Source organism: Ambystoma mexicanum, chromosome 6p (genome assembly GCF_040938575.1).
Source record: "Ambystoma mexicanum isolate Mex_15411 chromosome 6p, UKY_AmexF1_1, whole genome shotgun sequence".
NCBI classification, from domain to species: domain Eukaryota; kingdom Metazoa; phylum Chordata; class Amphibia; order Caudata; family Ambystomatidae; genus Ambystoma; species Ambystoma mexicanum.
Genome location: NC_090935.1, coordinates 71,199,585 through 71,217,741, shown reverse-complemented (window position 1 = coordinate 71,217,741; position 18,157 = coordinate 71,199,585). Strand labels below are relative to the sequence as shown.

The following is an 18,157-nucleotide window of genomic DNA, read 5'->3' as shown; positions in this document are numbered from 1 at the left end:
GGGCATGAGCGCGGAGTGGGGGAGTACAGGAGACAGACACGGGCATGGGTGGGAGCAAGAGGAGACAGACATGGGGCATGAGCGGGGGGTGGGGGGAACAGGAGACAGACACGGGGCATGAGCGGGGGTGGGGGGTACAGAAGACAAACACGGGGCATGAGCGGGGTAGTGGGGGGCAACAGGAGAGAGACATGGGGCATGAGCGGGGTGTGGGAGGGGGTACAGGAGACAGACACGGGGCATGAGCAGGGGGTGGGGGGCAACAGAAGAGAGACACGGGGCATGAGCGGGGGGTGGGGGGTACAGGAGACAGACACGGGGCATGAGCGGGGTGTGGGGGCAACAGGAGAGAGACACGGGACATGAGCGGGTGGGGGGAACAGGAGACAGACACAGGGCATGAGCAGGGGGGGCAACAGGAGACAGACATGGGCCATGAGCGGGGGGGTGGGGGGGTACAGGAGACAGACACGGGGCATGAGCGGGGGATGGGGGGGTACAGGAGACAGACACGGGGCATGAGCAGGGGTGGCAACAGGAGACTGACACGGGGCATGAGCGGGGGGGTGGGGGGTACAGGAGGCAGACACGAGCATGAGCGGGGGGGTACAGGAGACAGACACGGGGCATGAGCAGGGGCTGGGGGGCAACAGGAGAGAGACACGGGGCAGGAGCGGGGGGTGGGGGGCAACAGGAGACAGACACGGGGCAGGAGCGGGGGGTGAGGGCAACAGGAGACAGACACGGGGCATGAGCGGGGGGTGGGGAGAACAGGAGACAGACACGGGGCATGAGAGGGGGGTGGGGGGCAAAAGGAGACAGACACGGGGCATGAGCGGTCGGTGGGGGGTACAGGAGACAGACACGGGGCATGAGCGGGGGTGGGGGGCAACAGGAGAGAGACACGGGGCATGAGCGGGGGTGGGGGGAACAACAGAGAGACACGGGGCAGGAGCGGGGGGTGGAGGGCAACAGGAAACAGACACGGGACATGAGCGGGCGGTGGGGGGTACAGGAAACAGACACGGGGCATGAGCAGGGGGTGTGGGGAACAGGAGACAGACACGGGGCATGAGCGGGGGGTGGGGGGAACAACAGAGAGACACGGGGCAGGAGCGGGGTGTGGGGGGCAACAGGAGACAGACACGGGGCAGGAGCGGGGGGTGGGGGAACAACAGAGAGACACGGGGCAGGAGCGGGGGGTGGAGAGCAACAGGAGACAGACACGGGGCATGAGCGGGCGGTGGGGGGCAACAGGAGAGAGACACGGGGCATGAGCAGGGGGTGGGGGGAACAACAGAGAGACACGGGGCAGGAGCGGGGGGTGGGGGGGAACAGGAGACAGACACGGGGCATGAGCCGGGGTGGGCGGGAGGGGGAAAGAGCGGGGGTGGGCGGGAGGGGGCATGAGACACGGGGACAAGAGCGGGGGTGGGCGAGGGGGCAAGAGACACGGGGCCAAGAGCGGGGGTGGGCGGGAGGGGGCAAGAGACACACGGCCAAGAGCGGGGTTGGGTGGGAGGGGGCAAGAGACACGGGGCCAAGAGCGGGGGTGGGCGGGAGGGGGCAAGAGTCACAGGGCCAAGAGCAGGGGTGGGCGGGAGGGGGCAAGAGACACGGGGCCAAGAGCGGGGGTGGGCGGGAGGGGGCAAGAGACATGGGGCCAAGAGCGGGGTGGGCAGGAGGGGGCAAGAGACACGGGGCCAAGAGCGGGGGAGGGCGGGAGGGGGCAAGAGACACGGGGCCAAGAGCGGGGGTGGGCGGTAGGGGGCAAGAGACACGGGGCCAAGAGCGGGGGTGGACGGGAGGGGGCAAGAGACACGGGGCCAAGAGCGGGGGTGGGCGGGAGGGGGCAAGAGACACGGGGCCAAGGGCGGGAGGGGGCAAGAGACACGGGGCCAAGAGCGGGGGTGGGCGGGAGGGGGCAAGAGACACGGGGCCAAGAGCGGGGGTGGGCGGGAAGGGGCAAGAGACACGGGGCAAAGAGCGGGGGTGGGCAGGAGGGGGCAAGGGACACGGGCCAAAGAGCGGGGGTGGGCGGGAGGGGGCAAGCGACACGGGCCAAGAGCAGGGGCGGGCGGGAGGGGGAACGAGACACAGGCCAAGAACGGGGGTGGGCGGGAGGGGGAAAGAGACACGGGTAAAGAGCGGAGGTGGGTGGGAGGGGGAAAGACACACGGGCCAAGAGCGGGGGTGGGCGGGAGGGGGAAAAACACACGGGCCAAGAGCGGGGGTGGGTGGGAGGGGGAAAGACACACGGGGCAAGAGCGGGGGTGGGCGGGAGGGGGAAAGACACACGGGGCAAGAGCGGGGGTGGGCGGGAGGGGGAAAGACACACAGGGCAAGAGCGGGGGTGGGCGGGAGGGGGACAGACACACGGGGCAAGAGCGGGGGTGGGCGGGATGGAGACAGACACACGGGGCAAGAGCGGGGGTGGGCGGGAGACAGACACACGGGGCAAGAGCAGGGGTGGGAGGGAGGTCGACAGACACACGGGGCAAGAGCGGGGTGGGAGGGAGGGAGACAGACACACGGGGCAAGAGCGGGGGTGGGCAGGAGGGAGACAGACACACGGGACAAGAGCGGGGGTGGGCGGGAGGGAGACAGACACAGGGGGCAAGAGCGGGGGTGGGCGGGAGGGAGACAGGCACACGGGGCAAGAGCGGGGGTGGGCGGGAGGGAGACAGACACACGGGGCAAGAGTGGGGGTGGACGGGAGGGAGACAGACACACAGGGCAAGAGCGGGGGTGGGCGGGAGGGAGACAGACACACGGGGCAAGAGCGAGGGTCGGGGGGTACAGGGGACAGACACGGGGCATGAGCGGGGGGTGAGGGGCAACAGGAGAGAGACACGGGGCATGAGCGGGGGGTGGGGGGCAACAGGAGACAGACACGGGGCATGAGCGGGGGTGGGGGGAACAACAGAGACAGACACGGGGCATGAGCAGGGGGTGGGGGGCAACAGGAGACAGACACAGGGCATGAGCGGGGGGTGGGAGGCAACAGGAGACAGACACGGGGCATGAGCAGGGGGTGGGGGGCAACAGGAAACATACACGGGGCATGAACGATGGGTGGGGTGCAACAGGAGACAGACACGGGGCATGAGCGGGGGGTGGGGGGAACAGGAGAAAGACACGGAGCATGAGCGGGGGTGGGGAGAACAGGAGACAGACACGGGGCATGAGCGGGGGGTGGGGGGCAACAAGAGACAGACACAGGGCATGAGCGGGGGTGGAAGGAACAGGAGACAGACACGGGGCATGAGCGAGGGGGTGGGGGGCAACAGGAGACAGACACGGGGCATGAGCGGGGGTGTGGTGGGCAACAGGAGACAGACACGGGCATGAGCGCGGAGTGGGGGAGTACAGGAGACAGACACGGGCATGGGTGGGAGCAAGAGGAGACAGACATGGGGCATGAGCGGGGGGTGGGGGGAACAGGAGACAGACACGGGGCATGAGCGGGGGTGGGGGGTACAGAAGACAAACACAGGGCATGAGCGGGGTAGTGGGGGGCAACAGGAGAGAGACATGGGGCATGAGCGGGGTGTGGGAGGGGGTACAGGAGACAGACACGGGGCATGAGCAGGGGGTGGGGGGCAACAGAAGAGAGACACGGGGCATGAGCGGGTGGTGGGGGGCACAGGAGACAGACACGGGGCATGAGCGGGGGGTGGGGGCAACAGGAGAGAGACACGGGACATGAGCGGGTGGGGGGAACAGGAGACAGACACAGGGCATGAGCAGGGGGGGCAACAGGAGACAGACATGGGCCATGAGCGGGAGGGTGGGGGGGTACAGGAGACAGACACGGGGCATGAGCGGGGGATGGGGGGGTACAGGAGACAGACACGGGGCATGAGCAGGGGGGGCAACAGGAGACTGACACGGGGCATGAGCGGGGGGGTGGGGGGTACAGGAGGCAGACACGAGCATGAGCGGGGGGGTACAGGAGACAGACACGGGGCATGAGCAGGGGGTGGGGGGCAACAGGCGAGAGACACGGGGCATGAGCAGGGGGTGGGGGGAACAAAAGAGACAGACACGGGGTATGAGCGGGGGGTGGGGGCAACAGGAGAGAGACACGGGGCAGGAGCGGGGGGTGGGGGGCAACAGGAGACAGACACGGGGCAGGAGCGGGGGGTGAGGGCAACAGGAGACAGACACGGGGCATGAGCGGGGGGTGGGGAGAACAGGAGACAGACACGGGGCATGAGAGGGGGGTGGGGGGCAACAGGAGACAGACACGGGGCATGAGCGGTCGGTGGGGGGTACAGGAGACAGACACGGGGCATGAGCGGGGGTGGGGGGCAACAGGAGAGAGACACGGGGCATGAGCGGGGGTGGGGGGAACAACAGAGAAACACGGGGCAGGAGCGGGGGGTGGAGGGCAACAGGAGACAGACACGGGACATGAGCGGGCGGTGGGGGGTACAGGAAACAGACACGGGGCATGAGCAGGGGGTGTGGGGAACAGGAGACAGACACGGGGCATGAGCGGGGGGTGGGGGGAACAACAGAGAGACACGGGGCAGGAGCGGGGGGTGGGGGGTAACAGGAGACAGACACGGGGCAGGAGCGGGGGGTGGGGGAACAACAGAGAGACACAGGGCAGGAGCGGGGGGTGGAGGGCAACAGGAGACAGACACGGGGCATTAGCGGGCGGTGGGGGGCAACAGGAGAGAGACACGGGGCATGAGCAGGGGGTGGGGGGAACAACAGAGAGACACGGGGCAGGAGCGGGGGGTGGTGGGGAACAGGAGACAGACACGGGGCATGAGCGGGGGTGGGCGGGAGGGGGAAAGAGCGGGGGTGGGCGGGAGGGGGAAAGACACACGGGGCAAGAGCGGGGGGTGGGCGGGAGGGGGAAAGACACACGGGGCAAGAGTGGGGGGTGGGCGGGAGGGGGAAAGACACACGGGGCAAGAGCGGGGGTGGGCGGGAGGGGGAAAGACACACGGGGCAAGAGCGGGGGTGGGGGGAGGGAGACAGACACATGGGGCAAGAGCGGGGGTGGGGGGAGGGAGACAGACACATGAGGCATGAGCGGGGGGTGGGCGGGAGGGGGAGAGACACACGAGGCATGAGCGGGGGGTGGGCGGGAGGGGGAGAGACACACGGGGCATGAGCGGGGGGTGGGCGGCAGGTGGTGAGAGACATACGGATATGAGCCGGCGGCGGGTGGGAAGAGACAACACGGACATGAGCGGGCGGCGGGTGGGGAGAGACAACACGGACATGAGCGGGCGGCGGGTGGGGAGAGACACACGGGGCAAGAGCGGGGTGGTGGGCGGTTGGGAGAGACGAGCAGGGCATGAGCGGGGGTGGGCGTAAGGGAGATATACACACGGGGCAAGAGGTGGGAGGAACAGGAGACAGACACGGGCATGAGCGGGGGTGGGGGACTTACTGTGCAGGCGCGATACAAAGCCTCTTATGCGAGGAACAAAGATGGCGGGCGTCTCTGAAGCCAGACGCACTGCACGCTTCCACGCATCCAATGAGAGAGCACGTCAGATGTCCGCGGACATCACGCAAGCTGCTGGCCCAATCACCGTCCTGTCCGCGGAGCGAAAAGGGAAGTGTGTCCGCGAACCGAACACAGATATCACTAATTTTTTTCACTTACATTTTTGTCATTTTTTTAAAAACTACTGGACGGATTTACACCAAATAAAGCAAAGCACGCTTTCAGGACCAAGCCGCCGCTCCTGCCGCTAATTTGGTGTAAATCCGTCCAGCGGTTTGGGCTGTAGGCGTGAGCAAAGTTTTTTCCCATTATGTCTATGGGAAAAAAAAAAAGTTTTGGGACCCCCCTAAAACTTTGCCCCCCCTGGACGAATCCTCACCAAACTTTGCAAACAAATTCAGAGTGACCCAACTACTTTTTTTGCAAAGTTTGTTGAGGATCCGTCCAGGGAGAGCGAAGTTATAAGCCACCCAAAAAGAGCTCTTCCTATGGAAACAGCAACTTAACCATAACTACATGGCCACTACCGTGGCCATGTAATAAAACCATTTCTTCAAATAAATGCAGATTTTGCAACTCAGGTGAAGTGGAGACACTAAAACATTTAATAACAGCTTGCACTCAGCTTACCATTCCCCGAGAGTTACACCTGCTCTCTTATAAACCCATCCTGTACGATGCAGATGAGTGGTGGGAAACTGTCTCTGCTGGGAGAAATATTAAGCTCACATGCAGCATAATCAACTTCCTAGATGCGATACTGAGCACAGACCAAACCTGAAGAAGTGAACCAAGACTTTATTTATGTGTGAGGAATGATGGACAAAACTTAAAGAGAAAAAGAAAAAGAAAAAGAGCTCTGTCCTTACTAACTGCGGGGAGCCGAGTAGTCCAATTTAGCTTTGAATGGAGCACTTTAGCTAAATTCTTGAGTTAGTGCTATGTAACAAAACTTTGATACACGTATTGAACTGCAGTTTTACAATAAAATAAAAAAATTAAAAAAAATAAATATATATATATATATATATATATATATATATATATATATATATATATATATATATATATATACAGAGTGCCAACATTAGGAACAGTTCTCCACCACTTCAATAGAACAGTATTCTGGTTCCAAGTAAAGTTGCAAGGGATTCTGGCTACAGACAAGCAGATATGTTTAGAATATTGTATTTGTATCTCAAGAGTTCAAAAGTTAATTTGTATAAATCATACAGGGTTTTTAGGGTTATCGGAATCCTAAAAGGGGTAATTTGAAAACAACACTTTTATAGAAAGGCATCTAAAGGACTATGGTCCCACTTCAGGGGGAAACATTCGAACCATACCCAGGTATGTGCCATTAATGGTGTTGTATACATTAATAAGTAATAGTGCTAGCAAAAAGCCCTGTTGTTAAGCCTTTCTATCCCATATTGTGTCACACAATTCCCCTTCTGGATTTAAACCGATTTAATACATGTTAAAGGTTTAGAAAGCCATTCCTGTTTGTTGGTATAGTTTTAAGCAGGGATCTTATACATTTTGTTGAGATTTGTTCTATACATTCTCAATAATTACAATTAAAAAAACACAAAGCTACTTCGAGTTGTTATTGAAGACCAGCCCATACACACCATCCCTCCTACAGAATGTGAGGGGGGCTACTGAACCCGCCATAGATCCTACCTGGATGCATGCTTCAGCCGGTGGCCTGGACTAGTGGTCAGGGGCAAGCCAATTGCCACGTCAGAGGTACTGCAGCCTTCAGCTCCACACTTTGTGATGACACAAAGCCAGCTTTAAACTCTCCCGAGTCATCTGTCCTGCGAGTACTTTAGGGCCTCTGTTTGCACTTCTCAGCGAACTTAAGGATGTTTGCGCAGAAGACTTTCATGTGTATGTAGTGTACCTACTCACATGACACTGAACCCTGCCAGCAGCCAGTTTGTTTCTGAGACTCTCGTGATTTATTGAAACCAATCACTTTCATAATATGTTTATGTGCTTTAAAAAAAACACTGAAACTAAAAGTAATATTGCTGCATCGATACACAGTGGGCCAAATACTCAAAACGTTTTGGGGCTCAAGTATATGAGATGTGGGGGGGCATCTCATCACTTTCGGCAAAAAGAGGAGCAGAATAATTCACAAAAGGCACCTGCAGCGGCATTCTGTCATATACGGGGCCTTTCTACACATGCAAAAGGACACCCCAAATTCGCAAATGGGATGCACTTTTAAATGTACAGAAATGAGGCTCGGTCTCCTGCATCAATTTGGAACAGGTGCAGGGCCATGCACAGATCATGACAGGTGACAGCCGCGCCTCGACCCCGGCTGTCACCTGTCACGGGGCTCCACCCCGGCTGTCACATCTACATGTCCTTGTGTTTCACAGAGGCAAGGCCTACAAGGTCCTGTTTCTGGAAAATGTGCTCCCAGCAGGTGCCTGCTTGGTGGAAGCCAGTCATACTTCAGTGTTGGCAGCGCCAGGAGGCTGGATGACGCATCGCTCGGGCTACTGACCAGCCCCCCTGAAATGTGCAGGTCACCTTTGATAACAGGGTGCCATCCACATTTCTGTAATAACCACAGATGAAAAAAAATGCATCCCTGGCACGTTTTCCATTTGCTCTCATTTTTGAGAACCTGGCCCCAATGTGTTTTGCACAGCAGTGTAAAGATGTAAACATTTCTGTCATCACATTATCTAATTAAACATGGCTGAACGGTACCGCCCCCATTGGGCAACATAAACACGTTAACTCTGCAAGTAAAGGTCAACGTCACAGTAATTAGCCATTGACAGCAACATCAACCATTGTTCCTGTAAATCGGAACATTATGGAACAAAACAGAAGAATGTTCATCCCAAAACCACATTATTCTTATGCCATGTAGGTGGAAAGGGCATAATGCGTGACCTTTGATCACACCCAACAGAAAGTTCCAGAAACAGAGTAATGTCAAAACACCTGGAGCAAGCCCCCTTCCTAATATGGTCTCTGCCCTCAAAATGAGGCAATCTCCAGGTGTGGCACTCTCTTCACTTCAGATTACAGAAATAGAATGTTCGATTCCGCATATAGAAGGTATTTAATTTAACACCCTCTTGACATTATGCTATTTCCTTAGCCCTGGAAGTCCTCTGACTTGTGTGGAAGCTGCAGGTCGATTCTCACGCCCTTTTATGTGTATCCTGAGTCCCTATTTTTGGAGAAGCATAAACTAGTGCCGATACGTACAAGTCATCAATAGGTTTACCAGACCTCTGGAGACCTGGGTTGAATTAAAAGACGTGAGATTAACTAATAAGCGGATGCGTGCACCAGATCTCACTTTGGTGCCAAATTAGACACTTGACACCGCCTCCCCCCTCAAATGTGCTATTGTAACGGTTTTAAGACACGGCACACTCCAGCCTGGGACACTTTGCACTGACAATGAAGGTGGCGCACAAGAAAAACACTTTTTTATTTGAATCCTGGGTTCTTGGTTTGAGTAGGCACCCAACCCGTCTCACACCCACCTTAATACCCTTTGTCGCAATGGACTATGAACCAGGCCGTTGTGTAACAATGAAATATTTATTAATTTTTAGAATTCAAAGAAAATCAAACAAATCAAAATTAGGGCAGCAGCCACCACTGTGTGGCAGTATACATAAAAAAATCCAACAATACAGGTACTTCACACCCCTAACATAAGGTACATGACCTTTAATAGAAACAGAAACAAAATTACTTTTCTTCACAATCACAGATAGCACACAGGTTAAGCACTACCCCTGCAACACTTCCCCCAAAACACCTGCTGACTAAATTCTTTGTGGATGGAAAGCAGTGGCAAGAAGTCAGAAAGAAGAGAAAAAAATCAGATTTAAACTTCAGCCCACCACCCCAAGATGAAAATGAAAACCTTTAAAAGGAGCAAAATGGCATACTCTGACTTTACTAGTTACTTATATATCAGTTTACAAATGCAGTATGATAGCTAGGACAGATTTGTTTGGCTGCACTTAAATGATAAGGAAGTTTGCAGACTACTGAACAGGGCACCAAAGCAACGTGACACAGGTAAGAAAATCGATTTTGGGAGGAAAACAATGCAGAATAAAACAGACGCAGCACAATTGCAACTCTTTTTTTTTAATTTTTTTTTTTGTTTTTTTTTACACAAGCTTTAAAATGAAAAGCAGCTAAGAAAAGGGGCTTAGCTGTTAAAATCAGAAATCGGTTTTTGGATGAGAAACAAAGGCACGTAACCGACAGGATTCTGAGGGAAAGAGAATATTCTTATGGGACTATGTTAGGGTTTTTCATGGGAAAAAGGCCAATCGGAATTTAGAGAAAAGCACAATACATGGGCAAATTCGGTTTACTGAGGCTATATTTTAATAGCTATATTATTAAGGAAAGACACTGCGTGCAAGGGTGTTAATTCGAATTTTAACCAGCTTGCTCTACGTACCTCCTCATAGGGGAATTTATTCATTTATTTCAAAATGGTACTAAGGACTTACACAGATAACTGAAATAATTATAAAACGAATACGCTAACAGATATGAACTAACACAGATTCTTCTAAGGAAAGATGAACAGATGATACTGGCAATTTGGTATTTTGTATGGGATTTTAGTAGGATTGAATAGGATGCAAGGGTAAAAGAGCAGGATATGCAGTTTTCGTGTACTGGGTGATGTGATACTTACACAGTAAGCTTGAGTTTGGTAATTTGGACAGCCAGTGAGGTCGCTGGACAGCGGTGCCAAGGAATCTGGTCACTGGGACAGCAGGGGCCAAGAGATCCGGTGACTGGGACAGCTGGGCTCTGCTGAATGGGATCAGCTGGGCAAGGTCTGGTTACTGGGCTCTCATAGATGGGACCAGGTGCCTTTCCTCCTTTCTCAGTGGATTACTGGGTATGCCTGGATCTGGATGGGTGGTTCTGCCTGGATGGAATCAGCAGCTTCTTGATCCGGTTTTTGAGTTTTTGTATCCTTATATATCCCTTTTGTCTCCCTGTCTCCCGCTTATATAGCCAGAGTGACATCATCGAATTTTAAAATCTGGGGGGGGGTACTCTGGACTTACCCCTCTACTGGGATAGGCCAGGCTACTGGTGTTCCCTCCTCCCTCTGGGCTGATTGGATCAGGGGAAATGACATCAATTTAGGTGTGTGCATTTATGACTTTCTTTGTCTCCCCAAAGTCATTTTTTACAAAAATAAGTTGTGGAGCAAAACATCAAATTGTAAATTGAAAAAATTCAACTGATACTTTAAATACTCATAAACTTCTTTTAGGTACTTAGGCTACCCGGTGTTTTCTAAATTGAAGAAATGTTTATATTGGAATATATTGGAAGAACAAGTGGTTTCTATGATGTCTCTAATGAAAAGAGTTATCAAGATTTATTCTAGATATTGCATGCTTCCCTTGTTACATTTGTATCTCTTAAGTTATCCCAAAAATGAGCTACGGTCTTGAATTTTTTCCAGTGTACTCAAAATTGCTTCAACAGGATGGAAGCAAAAATCTGGAGAGGTGTGTTGTACTTTCTTCCAAATTGCCTCCCAATATCTGCCATTGGGTATGAATTGGGTTTTCAATCTCTCTATAGTATTGTTGAATGGAAAAAATGTGTACTTTTTCGTAAGCTGATAATGGCTATAGGCAACAACTTATATGCGATTCTAGGCTCCCAACTTAAATCAGGGAAAACAAAACAATTGTTTCTAATCTCCATGTATGAAAGCTCTAAACTATTGTTATATAAAATCAGAGTTGAAATTGATCTTCTTCTACAAATCCCCATGAAAGTGAAATCCTTATTAAAATGCTCTGATTGGGAAGACTCAAATGTTCCAGTACTGTCATCTCCACTCTATCACCTAGTATCTAATTGGAAGTCTATGGGACTATTGCAACCCTATCTGAATCGATTTCCTGACAGTAACTGGAGGAATAATGTAATGCGCTTTCGCTTTAATGTTCTTGTTACAGGGAAAATCCTTGAAATTAGAGATAGGTCAGGGGGGGGGGGCATATACCCAGTCGCTTTTGTAAAAACTCCATAAAGGAAACACTTATTAATTGACTGTGAAATCCTACAATTAAAAAAAATTGAGTACTTTGGAAAATTTGTGTCAAACACGTAGAGAGTACTTCCGGAATTAATGTGGTGGAATATGTTGCACAGAAAATCTGATGCCTTGAAAATGGCTATTATGAGATTTTAACCAACGGATGTGGTTTAAATTCTATAGTATGATTGTTCGACTTTTAAAGGAACTTGTAATTAATGCTCAATGTTTTTTTTTTGGGGGGGGGGAATTTTGCATATATAAACATACACATTTGCACCAACCGGGTGCAAATCAAAACAGTTTCAACTTTCAGACGTCGCTGCTCAAGTTCCCCCCACCCCTGGCGCCCGATTTACCAAACATTTGGTTATTTGCTCATCCTCGCTGATATAATCTGTCGCTTGCACTATTTTTGGGTTCCGCTGTTCCTCTCACTGTGCTTGTGTTTCTTGGCTTTCAGAGTCTGAGGTTTCCGTGCTATTTAGCAGATATGCTATGTATTGCCCCCAGATGTCAGGAGGGAGTGCATGTAGTGGTAGGATTGCCCGCTGGTGGGTTTCTTGCCACCAAAAGCCTAGGAAAGCATCCCGAGAAAGTCTAGACTTGGTGGAGGCCTGCAGTGTAAGACCAGTTCTTGAGTCCAAGTAACCAGAAGCCATCCTGTAATCCTTGCTGCAGCTGCAGCACCAAAGAACCGAAAGGCAGCCAACTGCGAAACACTGAATCCTGACACCTACATTGCCGCAGCACCGATCGCCACTGAATTTTGCAGATGGCACCAAGCGGCTTTCTCTCCAGACCCATGCATTGTGGAGGTCCACCGCAGGTTTCATCTTTGTGGGACTTCCACGGCCAGTGTAGCAATGTGACAAGGACCACTGTGACCGACCGAATTGCTGCTCTTCTGTCACTGCTTAGTTCCCTTCTTCTGCTCTACATCAACGTCCCAGCAACTCCTTCTTCCAGATGGGGTCCATCCTCGAGGAGACTCGTCAAGTAAAACCAAGACACTCCACCATTTTGCCTGCAAGTGCGCCATAGGTACTGTAATGAGGGAGAACATCTTCCATCCTCAGGATTCATTGCTAGAATAGTGTTGCCTAAGTTCAAATGATGATATTTATTACTATATATTTCCCTAAACCTTATTTTTCTTTAATGAAAGGTCTGTGGTAGTCCCTGACTTATTGTGTAGACATTGCTTTGTGGGCCTTGGGGATTCACTGTACCTAATAACCAGCCTGCATCACCTCCCTTGAGTCTCATCCTGGCTGCTTGCCCAATATTACCAACTGAGAGCCTTGGCTGTAGTGTCTCTGTGCCTCTGCCCCAAACCATATAATGGGCACAAGTAGAGACACCCTCCTCCAGTATTTACAAAGGGGGCAGAGCAGTTGGATCACTGGTTTTAGGATCGACAAAATATCTACACTTTAGGGTAATTTAGGTTTTAGCGCTGTATACTAGAAAATCCTCACTACAAAAAATGGCACTTATTGATAATTGTTAATTGTCAAGAATGACCTTAGAAGCTCTACAGAGTGCTTGTGAGGAGAGAGGATGAGACTTTGAGGTTCGGTCTAGGGCCGAACTGATAGCTGCCTTTTAGGATTACCAGGCACAGTCTGTTACCCTTGATGAGGAGGAGGAAGATTCCAATGGGGAAAGTCCCCCTGGGGATACTACAGTTCCTACCAATGGGAATTCCACCTCTCCTGCCACTTCTATTCCAAAAACCAGCATTGTTCTTCAGGGGGATGCCTGGAAACCTGAACTACTGAAATTGGAGTTGAAAAAGGAGGAATTGGCACCCCCCCTCCGCACTTGGGACTGTTTCTATATCCCTACAGTCCCACTACCAGCACTTGACACCTGATGTCTGCACTTACCATTGCACTTGCCACCTGCTGGCTGTTACTTTTACTTTTGTTATTATTCTATTCCCATGTACTGCACTGTCCCTTCCCACTCCCCCCTGCACTTTCCCCCTTCCGCCTTCCGATGCACTTGTGTGATCTGAATGACACATGACCTAGTAGGATCGTTGTCTATCCTCACTTTTTTCCCCCGCCATTGCATCGTCGCGCCTCTAAACACTTGTGTATAGGCGCATTATAAATGCCATAACATATCATATCAAAGACAGAGACGCTAAAAGCCAAAGAATCTAGCTGGAGAAAGCTAAGGTGGAGACTTCAGCTAGATGGTTAGAGGCATTTGAAAGGGCTTGTGATATCAATGATGTTTGACCAACGTGATTGAGCTAAGTGTTTGTTGAGTGAAGTACCTCAGAATGGTTATTACTATATTCTGAAGCTGAGTGTGGAAGAAAGAGGTCAGCAGTACTGTCCACAAGGCTTTCTGGGGCCAGGGCCCACACTACATCCAACTCTCTCTTCCAAAATACCTTCCTCCTCGTGCCCTTCGCTGCAGCTACCTCAAACTGTCTAAGGGTCAGATGCTTCACCAGGCAGAGAGTGGGGGGTAGATCTCTCTCCTGGGCAGGTGCCTCCCTGTGGAATGGCCTCCCTGCCCCTCTCAAACTTGAGCTGGACCACCTGAAGTTCAGGAAGCAGCTCAAAACATTCCACTTCTCCTCTGCTTCCTCTCTCTCCCTCCCCTGCTGACCTGCCTGACCTACCTGTATGCTGTTCCGACTGGCTGCTTGGCCACCCTCAGAGTCTCACTGGGTACCGGGCTCTTTCTTGATCAGTCACCCTTGCACTGCCTCCGGGCCTACCACGCACTTAGGATCGGTAACTGTAAACCTGCAGTCCTTGTCTCCTTGCACTATCCAGAGCCGTGCTACCCTCGATGCATTGATTCAGAGCATTGCTGCCCTGTTTTCCCCTCCCCTCTCCTTTGCACTCGCACCTCCCTTTCCCCTTGCAGTTCTCGTTTCTCCCACTTGTACAATCTGAATGACACAGGGCCTATTAAGATCGTTTGTCTTGTCCTCCCTCTGTCTTTCCTCCATTTTCATTTAGCGCCTAGAAACACTGGGGTACAGGCATGTCTTAAATAGCTTATCATTTCATGTCATATATTAGAAGGTTCAGGTATCATAAGAGGGAGAGTATGTCTTGGGTTGATTGGGTAAGTGCTGTAGCGAATACGGTGGGGTGGATTGATGGATAAAAGGTGGACATTTTAGTTGATTGTCTCACCTCTTATCTTTGGAGCATTTTAAAGAGGCTTGTTCACCAAAACTGTGTCTCTGCATTGCTGACCAGAATATCTTGGACCCTTTAATGTTGGCCAAGCTGCTGACAAGTGGTCTCCCAAAGGGTGTTCACGAAGGATCTCAGTGGGACGTACAAGGTCAAAGAAAAAAGGACCTCTCAGAGGCTGAGGAGTCAAAAAAACAGCCACATTGGAATATACCTAAAAGCCCACCTCTAAGGTCCAGAAATCTGGTGGGATAAGTCCCAGGGGTTGGGAGCAAGAGTAGTGGTTCTCCTTCTGTAATGCAGGCTCCCAGTGGTCCTAGTCCATTTCCTCACATTCCAGGCACTTGTTGGGAGTGTGGGGCTCAGGACCACCGTAAGGTTGATCCCAAGTTTTAAGGTAAGGCACTTGGTGTCCAGGCTGTCAGCCTGACCTACCTTTGCCCTATGTCTGAGGAGAAGGTGCTCCTGCAGGGGTCTCTTTAGCTGTGCTTTGGGGCCTGGGATCTGTGTTCAGAAGTACTGAATATTATCCCACTGAATACCCAGAGATTTTCGAGAAGTGGCCTCATTAATGGCCAGCATTCTACTAGTTTTAGAGTCACTGGGCTAGCATTACAATAGTGGACAGGACCCTGTTCAGGCCAGAGGACTATATAGGTACTCCTCTGAGAACCACTGAGTAAGCTTGTGAGCACCCCCAATCGTTCCCATGTATCCCTAGTCACCCTCCATATTGATGACAAGGCAGTCAAACATCCTGCCATATTGCAAGATAATGTGCCTGCCCAGATGCTGTTCGTTCATGACCTAACTGAGTTGGGGTTGGTTTCTGATAGGCCATCCCTAAATACTGCTGCAGTCACTCATTCTAGGGCAGAGGTCTTCAAACTGTGGGGCGCGCCCCCCCATGGGGGCGCATCCACATCCCAAGGAGGCCACCAGAGCCCAGCATGAAATGTAAAAAATGGGAATGGGCAGCTCACATGGTCAGACTGGACCATAACACGGTCCTAGGCACCAATGAAAAAATGACCAGCAGTTGCAAATGGATAGTCAGTTCTTTAGTCACAGACTATTTGAATAGTACCCACGGGGTTGTTTTTTGTTCAAATGTAAACAAATGGTGATATTTAAAGAATATTTATTCAGCAACAATGGTCAACACTACTAGCTGCATAGTGAAGTAGCTCCTCAAACTGGCCCACATTGGCCAAAAAAGTGGCCAATTTTAACTGGCCTACACTAGCATTTCACATTTTAGGTATGGTCATCGCCCTATTGCCCTATAGGCCAGTCCAAGCCTGCCGGCTGATCCATAATGGGTGAGGGGGCATCCACCCACTGGCCACCTCAACCATTATGGAGGAGCTGAGGAGCCAGCCCAGTAAAACACTGAGCACTCCCTCAGCTGCTGCTTTTTCCAGCTGAGGGAGTGCTCCTGGGCTGGCTGAACTGTCAAAGGGAAACACTGTTTGTCTTTGACAGTTCATGTCCCCAGCCGCACATGACCACTGAGCCATGCAACTCTGGGGGTGTTTTGCTTCTCCAGCCTTGCATAGCTCATTGGAAATGCTGACTGGGGCACTCCATGTATGTATGTGCGAGGGGGTGCTCCTGCGCCTCTTCGCACATAGGGGCAGAGCAACCTGGAGCGGGGTATTTTAGCAACTACGTGCAGGCCCCTGCAGTAGGTACGTTTATGGCAATTTATTTTTTATTTAAATGTGTGTATGGATGTGAGTATGCTTGTTTTATGGGACTCTGGTGGGAGCAGGATGGGCGGCAGCACTGGGATAGTGGTGGGAGTAGGGTAGGGTGAGCCCAGTGTCTGTACTGGGAGTAGAGTGCGGTGACGGTATGCAAACGTTCATAGCGATTTCTACATACTGTTCATCTGGCACTTTTGGGGGGAGGCATGTCTGCCCAAACTTTGCTCAGGGGAGCCCAGGCAAAGGAGTTTGAAGAACACTGCTCTAGGGGCAAGCAGGGTCTGGCTGATTGTCAGTTATGCCACCCAAAAGGGAAATGCAAGGCAAAGAGGAAGAGTAAGAAGGCCTCCTCTGTGAAAGGGGCTCCTTCTTTACCTGCTGCTTCAGCAGCACCCACTGTTGTCTAAACCCCTGAGGGTCTAGGCCCAGTGGTGACCCTAGACTCAACTCTTGTGGAAGAAGAGCCAGGAAATCCTCCTCAGGAAGTGATCCTCACCCTAGAGAATAACCCTGACCTATAATGCCTGCTGGCTGAAGGTGGACCCTTAAGTGCGCAGGTTTTCAAGATGTATTGGGAGGGTGAGCTCCTTTATAGTGAGCCCACTGAGCCAGAACATGGTACAGTTAAAAGGTTCCTTCTGAAGTTGGCCCATGAGGTGCCCCTAACTGGTCATCTTAGCACTAAGAACACCAAGCAAAGGCACCCAGGCCACTTTTACTGTCCCGGGATTGGAATAGAAGTGGAATCCCACTGCAAGACCTGAAGCACTTGTCAGTTGTCTAGCAAGACTGGAGGCAGTGTCATTGCCCCACTGCAGCATTTGGCACACCATTTGGGAAGGTAGGCATCAACATTGTTGGTCCCTTAGACCTTCCCACATCTGGTGCACACAGGTTCATCCTGGTATTGCTTGATCATATCACCAGGTGTGATATGATATAATATGATAAGTCATTTTTAAAGTGCCTGTACACCATTGTTTCTAGGTGTGGTACCCTGAGACTTTTTGTCAAACTCTGGTTCCACCTCCCCTACCTCCTCACCTGATTCTTCAGAGGATAGATCCTTGAGAGGATTCTTCTTCTTTGGAAGCTTCTTCTTCTTCTTGCTAGATGACTTGTCCTTATAAATTCGGACCTTCTTTTCGCGGAGATAAGGTCTATCCCCTCCAGAGGCCACCGTGACAGTAGTGGGAACCTGTCTCAGGTGCCTCCAGTGGGGCCAGCCTCACTTTCAGGGAAAAAGCCAAAGCAGAAAAAACCCTGTAGATCTTGATGGTAGGAGATGAGGTGGACAGTCCTTGATAACCCAGGCCGTTGGAAGAAATAATCTCTCCTAGCAGAAACCGCTGTGGGCAGACGCTGAAGGTGGATAGCGAAGGCTGACTGGAAGTAACAGATGTCCGCGACCCGTTTCCCAGACAGAGCTCGGAATAAGACTTGCAGGTAGAACCTTTCAATAGCAACAAGGAAATCGTAAGTAAGTAGCAGGATAATAGACGAAAAAGAGGAAAGGAAAGGAGAATAAATGGCCTAAGAAGGAAACCCGAAATGCATACCCAGTGAAAGGAATAGATGGCAAGATACCGCCGAGTAGAAAATAAATCAGATACAGGAAGAGAGTGCCGCTTTCCGAGCAGAGCCAAACAAAAGTTGGAAGTACCGGAAGGCAAAATGTAAGTAGCAAACAGTGCAAACAGTGCTGCGCACAGAG

The 18,157-nt window shown here is 51.9% G+C and overlaps 1 protein-coding gene across 1 annotated transcript in view; it reads right to left on the bottom strand.

Moving 5' to 3' along the window:
- Window positions 1-7,271, bottom strand: part of LOC138510876 (long-chain-fatty-acid--CoA ligase ACSBG2-like) — a 366,119-nt gene extending 358,848 nt beyond the window's left edge. The window contains exon 1 of the mRNA XM_069626532.1: window positions 7,160-7,271. Within this exon, the coding sequence (XP_069482633.1) occupies window positions 7,160-7,169 (10 nt within the window). The 5' untranslated portion in view covers window positions 7,170-7,271. The remainder of the gene's footprint in view (window positions 1-7,159) is intronic.
- Between the last annotated feature and the right edge of the window lie 10,886 nt (window positions 7,272-18,157).